This window comes from Ips typographus, linkage group LG11 (genome assembly GCF_016097725.1).
Source record: "Ips typographus isolate SLU linkage group LG11, UJ_Ityp_2.0, whole genome shotgun sequence".
In the NCBI taxonomy this organism is placed as follows: domain Eukaryota; kingdom Metazoa; phylum Arthropoda; class Insecta; order Coleoptera; family Curculionidae; genus Ips; species Ips typographus.
The window spans coordinates 3571482-3586357 of NC_138432.1; the positions used below are offsets into that span (position 1 = coordinate 3571482).

At 32.7% G+C, this 14876-nt stretch overlaps 1 protein-coding gene across 4 annotated transcripts in view; it reads left to right on the forward strand.

Moving 5' to 3' along the window:
- Positions 1-14876, forward strand: part of PH4alphaEFB (prolyl 4-hydroxylase subunit alpha-1) — a 68278-nt gene that overhangs the window by 16348 nt on the left and 37054 nt on the right. For 3 of the 4 annotated variants that reach the window (XM_081989123.1, XM_081989126.1, XM_081989124.1), the window contains exon 2: positions 11962-12156. In XM_081989123.1, the coding sequence (XP_081845249.1) occupies positions 11981-12156 (176 nt within the window). In that variant the 5' untranslated portion in view covers positions 11962-11980. Of the gene's footprint in view, positions 1-4075; positions 4219-11961; positions 12157-14876 lie in introns of those variants that run through there. The other variant, XM_081989125.1, reaches the window with a different exon arrangement.

Sequence of the window (14876 nt, forward strand, 5' to 3'; positions counted from 1 at the left end):
AAGCCTAGAAATTCCAGAAAATCAATTTTTATGATAAAAGCACACTTTTTGAAAGTTTTGAAATTTTATGAAAATGAAAAAACAGAGTGAAAATCTGAAAATGGCAAATTGAGCTTAGAGGAGTCTAGAAATTCCAGAAAATCAATTTTTATGATAAAAACACACTTTTTAAAAGTTTTGGAATTTTTTGAAAATGCATAAAACAGGGTGAAAATCTGAAAATGGCAAATTGATCTTAGAGGAGTCTAGAAATTCCAGAAAATCAATTTTTATGATAAAAACACACTTTTTGAAGGTTTTGGGATTTTTTTAAAATGCAAAAACAGAGCGAAAATCTGAAAATGGTAAATTTGCTCTTAGAAAAGCCTAGAAATTCCAGAAAATAAATTTTTATGATAAAAGCACACTTTTTGAAAGTTTTGAAATTTTTTGAAAATGCGAAAACAGGCTGAAAATCTGAAAATTGCAAATTGAGCTTAGAGGAGTCTAGAAATTCCAGAAAATCAATTTTTATGTTAAAAACTCACTTTTTGAAGGTTTTGGGATTTTTTGAAAATGCAAAAACAGAGCGAAAATCTGAAAATGGTAAATTTGCTCTTAGAAAAGCCTAGAAATTCCAGAAAATCAATTTTTATGATAAAAGCACACTTTTTGAAAGTTTTGAAATTTTTTGAAAATGCGAAAACAGGCTGAAAATTTGAAAATTGCAAATTGAGCTTAGAGGAGTCTAGAAATTCCAGAAAATCAATTTTTATGATAAAAACACACTTTTTGAAGGTTTTGGGATTTTTTGAAAATGCATAAAACAGGGTGAAAATCTGAAAATGGCAAATTAAGCTTAGAGGAGTCTAGAAATTCCAGAAAATCAATTTTTATGATAAAAACACACTTTTTGAAAGTTTTGGAATTTTTTGAAAATGCATAAAACAGGGTGAAAATCTGAAAATGGCAAATTAAGCTTAGAGGAGTCTAGAAATTCCAGAAAATCAATTTTTATGATAAAAACACACTTTTTGAAAGTTTTGGAATTTTTTGAAAATGCAAAAACCGGGTGAAAATCTGAAAATGGCAAATTAAGCTTAGAGGAGTCTAGAAATTCCAGAAAATCAATTTTTATGATAAAAACACACTTTTTGAAAGTTTTGAAATTTTATGAAAATGCAAAAACAGAGTGAAAATCTGAAAATGGCAAATTGAGCTTAGAGGAGTCTAGAAATTCCAGAAAATCAATTTTTACGATAAAAACACACTTTTTGAAGGTTTTGGAGTTTTTTGAAAATGCAAAAACAGGGTGAAAATCTGAAAATAGCAAATTGCTCTTAGAAAAGTCTAGAAATTCCAGAAAATCAATTTTTATGATAAAAACACACTTTTTGAAGGTTTTGGGATTTTTGAAAATGCAAAAACAGAGCGAAAATCTGAAAATGGTAAATTTGCTCTTAGAAAAGTCTAGAAATTCCAGAAAATCAATTTTCATGATAAAAACACACTTTTTGAAGGTTTTGGGATTTTTTGAAAATGCAAAAACAGAGCGAAAATCTGAAAATGGTAAATTTGCTCTTAGAAAAGTCTAGAAATTCCAGAAAATCAATTTTCATGATAAAAACACACTTTTTGAAGGTTTTGGGATTTTTTGAAAATGCAAAAACAGAGTGAAAATCTGAAAATGGCAAATTGCTCTTAGAGGAGTTTAGAAATTGCAGAAAATCAATTTTTATGATAAAAACACACTTTTTGAAGGTTTTGGGATTTTTTGAAAATGCAAAAACAGAGCGAAAATCTGAAAATGGTAAATTTGCTCTTAGAAAAGCCTAGAAATTCCAGAAAATCAATTTTTATGATAAAAGCACACTTTTTGAAAGTTTTGAAATTTTTTGAAAATGCGAAAACAGGCTGAAAATCTGAAAATTGCAAATTGAGCTTAGAGGAGTCTAGAAATTCCAGAAAATCAATTTTTATGATAAAAACACACTTTTTGAAGGTTTTGGGATTTTTTGAAAATGCAAAATCAGTGAAAATCTGAAAATGGCAAATTGATCTTAGAAAAGCCTAGAAATTCCAGAAAATCAATTTTCATGATAAAAACACACTTTTTGAAAGTTTTGGAATTTTTTGAAAATGCATAAAACAGGGTGAAAATCTGAAAATGGCAAATTGATCTTAGAGGAGTCTAGAAATTCCAGAAAATCAATTTTTATGATAAAAACACACTTTTTGAAGGTTTTGGGATTTTTTGAAAATGCAAAAACAGAGCGAAAATCTGAAAATGGTAAATTTGCTCTTAGAAAAGTCTAGAAATTCCAGAAAATCAATTTTTATGATAAAAACACACTTTTTGAAGGTTTTGGGAGCAAAAACAGAGCGAAAATCTGAAAATGGTAAATTTGCTCTTAGAAAAGTCTAGAAGTTCCAGAAAATCAATTTTTATGATAAAAGCACACTTTTTGAAAGTTTTGGGATTTTTTGAAAATGCAAAAACAGAGCGAAAATCTGAAAATGGTAAATTTGCTCTTAGAAAAGTCTAGAAATTCCAGAAAATCAATTTTTATGATAAAAACACACTTTTTGAAGGTTTTGGGAGCAAAAACAGAGCGAAAATCTGAAAATGGTAAATTTGCTCTTAGAAAAGTCTAGAAGTTCCAGAAAATCAATTTTTATGATAAAAGCACACTTTTTGAAAGTTTTGAAATTTTATGAAAATGCAAAAACAGAGTGAAAATCTGAAAATGGCAAATTGAGCTTAGAGGAGTCTAGAAATTCCAGAAAATCAATTTTTACGATAAAAACACACTTTTTGAAGGTTTTGGAGTTTTTTGAAAATGCAAAAACAGGGTGAAAATCTGAAAATAACAAATTGCTCTTAGAGAAGTCTAGATATTCCAGAAAATCAATTTTTATGATAAAAACACACTTTTTGAAGGTTTTGGGATTTTTTGAAAATGCAAAAACAGAGCGAAAATCTGAAAATGGTAAATTTGCTCTTAGAAAAGTCTAGAAATTCCAGAAAATCAATTTTTATGATAAAAACACACTTTTTGAAGGTTTTGGGATTTTTTGAAAATGCAAAAACAGAGCGAAAATCTGAAAATGGTAAATTTGCTCTTAGAAAAGTCTAGAAGTTCCAGAAAATCAATTTTTATGATAAAAGCACACTTTTTGAAAGTTTTGAAATTTTATGAAAATGCAAAAACAGAATGAAAATCTGAAAATAACAAATTGCTCTTAGAGAAGTTTAGAAATTCCAGAAAATCAATTTTTATGATAATAGCACACTTTTTGAAAGTTTTGGAATTTTTTGAAAATGCAAAAACAGGGTGAAAATCTGAAACTGGCAAATTGCTCTTAGAGAAGTCTAGAAATTCCAGAAAATCAATTTTTTTTTTTATAAAAAGACACTTTTTAAGACATTTAAAATAAAAATTGTAAAACTCAAAAGCAAAGTGAAAATGATAAAATTAAAAATGTATACAAGTTGTCAATTAATATTGTTAATCTTGTTCCAAAATTAAATTTTGTGATTTTTTTTTATAAATACAACCTAACATTTAACTCTTAACACATAAATAACTATTATTTTTTAATATTGAGATTATGAACCTTCAGATAAAATACAGGCTCACATTTAGCAAACATACCAAAATGCAACTAATTTAATTCTTTTATATTTTTATTTCTAAATCATATTAATGTTAGATAACAGTAAAAAAAGGGAAATTTAGTAAAAAAAAATAAATACTGTGTTGGAATAAATTTTTGATGAACTATAATCATTTGATTGCATGTACAGGAAACGAATCACTATTTTATATTTACAGAAGGTAATTTGGATGTGCAATGTGTGTGCAACCTTAAGATGATTATATATTTGGGGTCCTCATTTTTATATTATTATTTTGTCTCTAATTTTAAATAATGTTTAATATTTACAATATTTTTAATTAATTTAGGACAGCGCAAGTAACAAGGTCTCGTTACAACATTTGTTAATAACAATAAACTGAAACCATAAACAATACTAATTCGGCAAAAAATTGCATGCACTATAGGTAAACAAACCGCAATATTAATTAATAATTAAGTGTGTCAAGACAATCAGTTGTAATTTAAATGTATAGGAAATATTCGATCATTCTTAGTTTGCCGGTGAAAAAGTGAATTTTACATACAATCATTATTTCTCCCTCTGCAGCTGTTAATATCAGCAATCACGACATTCAGGTAACAATAGTAACATTATTTTACTTTGACCTTTAGACAGTGAAGATGCATGCATATTTATGTGGTTTTTAACATTTAAATCCTTGCAATATACAGGGTGTCCGGATTTAGTGTATTTTGACAGGAAATAGTATATTGTACAACAAGGGTGAAAAAGATGTCCTTATCGCACGAGGTAATCGGACTAATTGGAATTACTTACCAAATTTCACACAAATAAACTCTCAATGTTTGAAACGTTTCGAAGATTGTCTGTGATTGGTCTATTTCTTTACGCAACGCTGAAGATTGTCTGTGATTGGTCTATTTCTTTACTCACGCTGAAGATTGTCTAGGATTCTGTATTTGTTCAACCGTTGGCAATTGCCTTCTTATCCGTTCTCTAAACTGTTAAGGAATGAACCAATATCTCTGTAGGAGTAGAAAAACCCCATTTTCCGGCAGGAAACAACTGGTATACAAATGAAGAGCTCGATTTTTGAACAAAGGTTAATGTCAAATAGTTATTTACCTAACAAGTGCGTAAAGTGGCACTTTCCCACACGAGACTGCAGCTAAAGGGCGGGAAAGACGCTTTCCACATGTGTTTTCTTGTCAGTTTCATTCTTTTTTGTTTATTAAAATATCGAAGTGAAACAAAAACATTCTTAAGGCACTTTTTCTATGCGATTCTAGTGGTGTGCTTGTTTTTTATGTGACTATGACAACACTTGAATGTTTAAAATTACTGCGTTTTTAACTTTGGGGTTAAAGTTTCAATTTTTTTTTTGTTTTTTTTTTACTTATTTTCTACCGTTAATTTAGACATTAGTTTTTTCTCGTTAGTTACTTTAATATGTGTGAAAATACTGAAAAAGTAATTTGATATTGGGTCTATACAGGGTAATTCAAATTCGACCATTGGGATCTCGGAAACTATAAGAGATACGAGAAAGTTTGAATTGGGGCAAAGTTGCTCAATTTAAAGTTAAACCAAATACCGTTTTAAAAATTTCGATTTTCCTAGTAATTCCAAAGATATCCAAAAAAAACTGAAAGATTTTTTGTTTTTTATTTCTAACCTTATTATTTGAAGAGATATGCGAAAACCGAACAAACAGTTTCATTTCCACTTTTTATCAGCTATACGATGATTCATATTTTCCGTCCGACGTTTCGTCTTTTGGCATCCATCATCAACTTGCACAACAGTCACGTGACCTTTGTAGACCAATTGTAAGCTTGAAGAGCCTCTGTCAGATTAAGCTAGAAATGTAAAACGAAACAGTCACGTGACATTAGAAAACCAATTACAAGGTTGGAAACGGCTTTTTAACTTAAATTTGAGCTAAAAACCATGAAAATGCCATACAGAACATGCACAACCGTCACGTGACCTTTGTAGACCAATTGTAAGCTTGAAATGCCTCTGTCAGATAAAGGTTAAGCTAGAAGTGTAAGCGAAACAGTCACGTGACATTAGAAAACCAATTACAAGGTTGGAAACGGCTTTTTAATTTAAATTTGAGCTAAAAACCATGAAAATGCCATACAGAACATGCACCAACAGTCACGTGACTTTTGCAGACCAATTGTAAGCTTGAAATGCCTCTGTCAGATAAAGGTTAAGCTAGAAGTGTAAACAAAGCAGTCACGTGACATTAGAAAACCAATTACAAGGTTGGAAAAGGCTTTTTAACTTAAATTTGAGCTAAAAACCATGAAAATGCCATACAAAACATGCACAACCGTCACGTGACCTTTGTAGACCAATTGTAAGCTTGAAATGCCTCTGTCAGATAAAGGTTAAGCTAGAAGTGTAAACAAAGCAGTCACGTGACATTAGAACACCAATTACAAGGTTGGAAAAGGCTTTTTAACTTAAATTTGAGCTAAAAACCATGAAAATGCCATACAGAACATGCACAACCGTCACGTGACCTTTGTAGACCAATTGTAAGCTTGAAATGCCTCTGTCAGATAAACGTTAAGCTAGAAGTGTAAACAAAGCAGTCACGTGACATTAGAAAACCAATTACAAGGTTGGAAAAGGCTTTTTAACTTAAATTTGAGCTAAAAACCATGAAAATGCCATACAGAACATGCACAACCGTCACGTGACCTTTGTAGACCAATTGTAAGCTTGAAATGCCTCTGTCAGATAAACGTTAAGCTAGAAGTGTAAACAAAGCAGTCACGTGACATTAGAAAACCAATTACAAGGTTGGAAAAGGCTTTTTAACTTAAATTTGAGCTAAAAACCATGAAAATGCCATACAAAACATGCACAACCGTCACGTGACCTTTGTAGACCAATTGTAAGCTTGAAATGCCTCTGTCAGATAAAGGTTAAGCTAGAAGTGTAAACAAAGCAGTCACGTGACATTAGAACACCAATTACAAGGTTGGAAAAGGCTTTTTAACTTAAATTTGAGCTAAAAACCATGAAAATGCCATACAGAACATGCACAACCGTCACGTGACCTTTGTAGACCAATTGTAAGCTTGAAATGCCTCTGTCAGATAAACGTTAAGCTAGAAGTGTAAACAAAGCAGTCACGTGACATTAGAAAACCAATTACAAGGTTGGAAAAGGCTTTTTAACTTAAATTTGAGCTAAAAACCATGAAAATGCCATACAGAACATGCACAACCGTCACGTGACCTTTGTAGACCAATTGTAAGCTTGAAATGCCTCTGTCAGATAAAGGTTAAGCTAGAAGTGTAAACAAAGCAGTCACGTGACATTAGAAAACCAATTACAAGGTTGGAAAACGCTTTTTAACTTAAATTTGAGCTAAAAACCATGAAAATGCCATACAGAACATGCACAACCGTCACGTGACCTTTGTAGACCAATTGTAAGCTTGAAATGCCTCTGTCAGATAAAGGTTAAGCTAGAAGTGTAAACGAAACAGTCACGTGACATTAGAAAACCAATTACAAGGTTGGAAAACGCTTTTTAACTTCAATTTGAGCTAAAAAACATGAAAATGCCATACAGAACATGCACAACAGTCACGTGACCTTTGTAGACCAATTGTAAGCTTGAAATGCCTCTGTCAGATAAAGGTTAAGCTAGAAGTGTAAACGAAACAGTCACGTGACATTAGAAAACCAATTACAAGGTTGGAAAAGGCTTTTTAACTTAAATTTTAGCTAAAAAACATGAAAATGCCATACAGAACATGCACAACAGTCACGTGACCTTTGTAGACCAATTGTAAGCTTGAAATGCCTCTGTCAGATAAAGGTTAAGCTAGAAGTGTAAACGAAACAGTCACGTGACATTAGAAAACCAATTACAAGGTTGGAAAACGCTTTTTAACTTCAATTTGAGCTAAAAAACATGAAAATGCCATACAGAACATGCACCAACAGTCACGTGACTTTTGCAGACCAATTGTAAGCTTGAAATGCCTCTGTCAGATAAAGGTTAAGCTAGAAGTGTAAACGAAACAGTCACGTGACATTAGAAAACCAATTACAAGGTTGGAAAACGCTTTTTAACTTCAATTTGAGCTAAAAAACATGAAAATGCCATACAGAACATGCACAACAGTCACGTGACCTTTGTAGACCAATTGTAAGCTTGAAATGCCTCTGTCAGATAAAGGTTAAGCTAGAAGTGTAAACGAAACAGTCACGTGACATTAGAAAACCAATTACAAGGTTGGAAAAGGCTTTTTAACTTAAATTTTAGCTAAAAAACATGAAAATGCCATACAGAACATGCACAACAGTCACGTGACCTTTGTAGACCAATTGTAAGCTTGAAATGCCTCTGTCAGATAAAGGTTAAGCTAGAAGTGTAAACGAAACAGTCACGTGACATTAGAACACCAATTACAAGGTTGGAAAAGGCTTTTTAACTTAAATTTGAGCTAAAAACCATGAAAATGCCATACAGAACATGCACAACCGTCACGTGACCTTTGTAGACCAATTGTAAGCTTGAAATGCCTCTGTCAGATAAAGGTTAAGCTAGAAGTGTAAACGAAACAGTCACGTGACATTAGAAAACCAATTACAAGGTTGGAAAACGCTTTTTAACTTCAATTTGAGCTAAAAAACATGAAAATGCCATACAGAACATGCACAACCGTCACGTGACCTTTGTAGACCAATTGTAAGCTTGAAATGCCTCTGTCAGATAAACGTTAAGCTAGAAGTGTAAACAAAGCAGTCACGTGACATTAGAAAACCAATTACAAGGTTGGAAAAGGCTTTTTAACTTAAATTTGAGCTAAAAAACATGAAAATGCCATACAGAACATGCACCAACAGTCACGTGACTTTTGCAGACCAATTGTAAGCTTGAAAACCCCTGTCAGATAAAGGTTAAGCTAGAAGTGTAAACAAAGCAGTCACGTGACATTAGAAAACCAATTACAAGGTTGGAAAAGGCTTTTTAACTTAAATTTGAGCTAAAAACCATGAAAATGTTATACAGAACATGCACCAACAGTCACGTGACCTTTGTAGACCAATTGTAAGCTTGAAATGCCTCTGTCAGATAAAGGTTAAGCTAGAAGTGTAAACAAAGCAGTCACGTGACATTAGAAAACCAATTACAAGGTTGGAAAACGCTTTTTAATTTAAATTTTAGCTAAAAACCATTAAAATGCCATACAGAACATGCACAACAGTCACATGACCTTTGTAGACCAATTGTAAGCTTGAAATGCCTCTGTCAGATAAAGGTTAAGCTAGAAGTGTAAACAAAGCAGTCACTTGACATTAGAAAACCAATTACAAGGTTGGAAAAGGCTTTTTAACTTAAATTTGAGCTAAAAACCATGAAAATGCCATACAAAACATGCACAACCGTCACGTGACCTTTGTAGACCAATTGTAAGCTTGAAATGCCTCTGTCAGATAAAGGTTAAGCCTAGAAGTGTAAACGAAACAGTCACGTGACAACGTGACACGTTAAATTGCAAAATACACGTTATGTGACGTTGAAAATGCAATTCTGCATGTTCTTGCAACACTGTAAAGGACAGTTGACGTCTGTCAAAATCAGTCACATGATCTTTAAAATCAGTTTTAAAATTTAAAAAATTTGGTAAATTAAATTTAGACAGTTCTAAAAGCTGAAATTGTATTTGTTTAAACATTGAATTGTTGAAAAATTGTTAAATTATTATAATAATTCGTAATGAATATTGTTTAAACTCAATCTCATGTAACAAAGATTTTACCATAATAATTACATGTGCTTATGCTGTTCTGTTCAATTTTCAATCAATTTTGTTATATTGGTACACTATAATGATCTACTGCAATGTATTCCTTAAAATATCGCAAAATTTCTTTTATTTAGGTTTTATTTCGCTCAAAATTCACATCACAAAACATTTTGAAATACCTATACAGACAATGCCTCAAAATACTCTCAAATGCCTTATAAATACCTCAAAATGCTTCGTAATAATGGGAATGTGTATCATAATACCTCGAGTGTGTACTTCAAATTACCCCCTCGATTCCGTATCAAATCCTTCCTCCAAAACACTATAAAACCTCTAAAATGCCTTGCAAAGCTTACAAAGCAGCCTAGAAGCTTCTAAAAGCTTTTAAATTTATCTATAAACTCTCAAATTCTTTCGTATGCTTCTAAAGCAGTTTCCAAAAGTTTCTAAAACCGTCTACAAAGTTTCAAATGTCTTAAAGGCAGTCAGAACCTTCAAGGCTCTTTAAACTGCCCAAACACCTTCCAAATGCTCCTAAAGTAGTCTAAAAAGGTTTTAAAACACTACAGAAACTCAAAAATATGTCTAAAGAATTCCAAAACAGTTCAGAAGCTTCCAAAAGCTTTTAGAACACTCTGAAGGCTTCCAAATAATCTTTAACTAGTCTAGAAGCTCTTAAAAAATTTCAAGGCAATCTAAAAGCTTCCGTATGCTTCTAAAGCAGTTTAAAAGCTTCCAAAACTGCAAATTCACATGTCTTAAAAGAAGTCCAGCACCATCAATGCTCTTGAAGTACTCTAAAAAGATTTCAAAACTACAGAAACCCCAAAATGCTTCTAAAGCAGTCGGAAGTTTTTCAAAACAGTCTAGAAGCTTCCAAAAGCTTTTAAAACACGCTAAAGGCTTCCAAATAATCTTCAACTAGTGAAGCTCTCAAAAAATTTCAAGGCAGTTTAAAAGCTTCCTTTTGTATGCTTCTCAAGCAGTCTAAAGCCTTTCAAAATAATCTAGAAGCTTCCAAAAGCATTTAGAACAGTCTAAAAGATTCCAAATAATCTTCAACTAGTCTAGAAGCTCTTAAAAAATTTCAAGGCAATCTAAAAGCTTCCGTACGCTTCTAAAGCAGTTTAAAAGCTTCCAAAACTGCAAATTCACATGTCTTAAAACAGTCCAGAATCTTCAATGTTCCTAAAGCAGCCTAAAAAGATTTCAAATCACTACAGAAACTCCAAAATGCTTCTAAAGCAATCGGAAGTCTTTCAAAACAGTCTAGAAGCTTTCAAAATCATTTAGAACAGTCTAAAAGATTCCAAACAGATTTTAACAGATTTTTATGCTTTTTTGAAGAAGACAGTTTTGCTTTTTAAGCACTTTTTTTCACGACTTTAGTGATTTTTAATACGGACTCTACTTATAAAGCTACATACTACAGTTTTTATGAAGAGTAATCCAACTTTTTTTCAAGTTTTGCTGCCTAATGCCACATTACAGCACTAAATCAAAATAGTAAAAAGATTTTATTTTCATTTCTGTTTTCTAAGATTAAGAAAATTAATCTTCTAGAATAATGTATTTATCATAAATTTGCTAAAGCAAATGAGCGAAAATCTCATTGAAATGATCAAAATGCTCCTCGATATACCCACTTATTATTACTCAATTGAATATTAACTAGATAGTGACGTGGATTTTGTACTTTGATGCAACATCTGGCAATATGTGCCACAAATTCGTGTCTAAGTATGGGGATCTCGAAAACAATAAGAAATACAGTTAAATGCCACCCTGTTTTTTTTTTAAGGCAGATTTTGAAAGTGCTTTGTTTTCTGATTTAAATGGCGTGCAACACTACCCACAGAAAACTTTGATAAAAGTGTTTTTTTCCGACTATTATTACAAAGTTAGTAGCAGTACAGCATACAGAGTATACAAATTTAATGAAATCTATTATGATTTCCATAAAAACTTGATGGTGGCTGGCAAAAACCGAAACGTCGGATTTCAAATGTGACGACGTCAGGTTTTAAAGGGAAAAAAGATGCAATGACAAAGTGCCAATGAATTTAAATTATCTCATCAAATAAGCTTACAATAAAAAAAAAACGGTTTTTTTCAAAATTTCGTATTTTTTCGGATATTTCTGGAAGTAATCGGATTTTTTTAAATGTTAAAACGGCATAGGATTGAACTCCAAATTTCAACTTTGCCTCCATTTAACCAACTCTGTATCTCTTACCGTTTTCCAGATCCCTATTCTTAATTACAAATTTGTGGCAGCTTTTTTGAGAAAAGCCTTTCCAAAATTCAGGTTTTTAAAACTTTACAAAAAATATTACCAGAAAAATATACAGCTTGCAGTTTTTTTTTTTGAGTAATTATACAGTGCACCAAAATTGTGAGAAAATTACTGTTTATTGCAGAATTTAAATTTTACATTAAGGTAGCTTGTAAAGCAGCATATTGGTAGGTACTATCTGAATGAAATTCTTGTTATAGACTCATTTGGACTACTGGAAACTAGAGCTTTCCATTTTTTTGGGTAATTATAGTGTCTATTCTATTGTTTCAGTTGATCACAAAATTTCGCCATGATCCAGTGCCATTTGAAGGTGATCTTTCTGCTATTCTTTATCAAAATATGTCACGGAGAGGTTTACACTGCCATCGTGGACTTGGAGGACCTCCTCGACACTGAACACGTGCTCATACAAACTGTAGAGAATTATGTAAAGGCTGAGGAACAAAAACTAGACCTTTTGAAACGGTGAGTAAAAGCAAATTATTAAAAGTTGGACCACCTAAATTCCTTTATCTAAGTGTATTTTAGTAATGTTTTGTCATTTTTGAACATTTTTAGTAATATATTCAAAGTTTGACCAGAGGCTCTAATTTTGCCACAAATCTTAAATGTGCTTTAAAAGTGAAAATTGTAGGGAATTTCACCCTCTACAAGCTTACATTAGAGCACTTTTGCCCTAAATGGCCTCCCCAGGGAAACATTTTTCAAAAACTTGTAAAAGCACAAAAAAGTGCATTAAAAGACCCTAAACAAGCTCAACCAAAACATTCAATTATTTGGGCAAATACCAAAAAAGTGTATTAGGGAAAAGGGAGTTTCCCCCTCTACAACTTTGCATTAGGGCACTTTTGCCCTAAAGGGTCTCCTCAGGCAAATATTCTCCAAAAACCTGCCAAAGCACAAAAAAATTGCTTTAAAAGACCCTGAACAAGTTCAACGAAACGTAACTGGGTTATTTGGGCAAATCTCAAAAAAGTGAAAATGGTAGGGAATTTCACCGCCTACAAGACTGCATTAAGGCATTTTTGCTTTAAAAGGTTCCTCAGGCATATTCTTCAAAAACTAATCAAAGCACAAAAAAGTGCTTTAAACGACCCTGAATAACTTCAACCAAGCGTAACTCGGTTATTTGGACAAATATCAAAAAAGCGTGAAAAAGGAAAGTTGGAGGGAGTTTTACTCTCTACAACTTTGCATTGGGGCACTTTTGCCCTAAAGGACCTCATCAGGCAAATATTCTCCAAAAACCTGTGAAAGCACAAAAAATTGCTTTAAAAGACCCTGAAAAAGTTCAACCAAACGTAACTGGGTTATTTGGTCAATTCTCAAAAAAGTGAAAATTGTAGGCAATTTCACCGTCTACAAGAGCGCATTAGGGCACTTTTGCCTTAAAAGGTCTCCTCATGCAGATATTCTTCAAAAACTAATCAAAGCACAAAAAAGTGCTTTAAACGACCCTGAACAACTTCAACCAAGCGTAACTCCGTATTTGGGCAAATATCAAAAAAGTGTGAAAAAGGAAAGTTGTAGGGAGTTTTACTCTCTACAACTTTGCATTAGGGCACTTTTGCCCTAAAGGGCCTCATCAGGCAAATATTCTCCAAAAACCTGTGAAAGCACCAAAAATTGCTTTAAAAAGACCCTGAACAAGTTCAACGAAACGTAACTGGGTTATTTGGGCAATTCTCAAAAAAGTGAAAATTGTAGGGAATTTCACCGGCTACAGGACTGCATTAGAGCACTTTTGCCCTAAAGAGCCTCCTCAGGCAGATATTCTTCAAAAACCAGTCAAAGCACAAAAAAGTGCTTTAAACGACCCTGAATAACTTCAACCAAGCGTAACTCGGTTATTTGGACAAATATCAAAAAAGTGTGAAAAAGGAAAGTTGTAGGGAATTTCACTCTCTACAACTTTGCATTAGGGCACTTTTGCCCTAAAGGGCCTCATCAGGCAAATATTCTCCGAAAACCTGTGAAAGCACCAAAAATTGCTTTATAAGACCCTGAAAAAGTTCACCCAAACGTAACTGGGTTATTTGGGCAATTCTCAAAAAAGTGAAAATTGTAGGAAATTTCACCGTCTAAAGACTGCATTAGGGTACTTTTGCCTTAAAAGGTCTCATCAAGCAGATATTCTTCAAAAACCAGTCAAAGCTCAAAAAAGTGCTTTAAACAACACTGAACAACTTCAACCAAGCGTAACTCGGTTATTTGGGCAAATATCAAAAAAGTGTGAAAAAGGAAAGTTGTAGGGAGTTTCACTCTCTACAACTTTGCATTAGGGCACTTTTGCCCTAAAGGGCCTCATCAGGCAAATATTCTCCAAAAACCTGTGAAAGCACCAAAAATTGCTTTAAAAGACCCTGAAAAAGTTCAACCAAACGTAACTGGGTTATTTGGGCAAATCTCAAAAAAGTGAAAATTGTAGGCAATTTCACCGTCTACAAGACCGCATTAGGGCACTTTTGCCTTAAAAGGTCTCATCAAGCAGATATTCTTCAAAAACCAGTCAAAGCTCAAAAAAGTGCTTTAAACAACACTGAACAACTTCAACCAAGCGTAACTCGGTTATTTGGACAAATATCAAAAAAGTGTAAAAAAGGAAAGTTGTAGGGAGTTTTACTCTCTACAACTTTGCATTAGGGCACTTTTGCCCTAAAGGGCCTCATCAGGAAAATATTCTCCAAAAACCTGTGAAAGCACCAAAAATTGCTTTAAAAGACCCTGAAAAAGTTCACCAAACGTAACTGGGTTATTTGGGCAAATCTTAAAAAAGTGAAAATTGTAGGGAATTTCACCGGCTACAAGACTGCATTAGAGCACTTTTGCCCTAAAGGGCCTCCTCAGGCAAAATATTCTCCAAAAAGTTGTCAAAGCACAAAAAAATGCTTTAAAAGACCTTAAACAACTTCAACCAAGCGTAACTCGGTTATTTGAAGAAATATCAAAAAAGTGTAAAAAGAGAAAATTGTAGGAAGTTCCTTCCTCTACAAGTTTGCATTAGGGCACTTTTGCCCTAAAAGTTCTCATCATGGAGATATTCCTCAAAAACGTAAAAGCACCAAGAAGTGCTTTTTCAAAGTTTGACCAGATACAAGTCTGAAATTTTATATAGTAAACACAGATGGCTCTAACTCTGCCAAAAATGAACTCTGTCGGATAAACAGTAAAGTAAAATAGTAAAG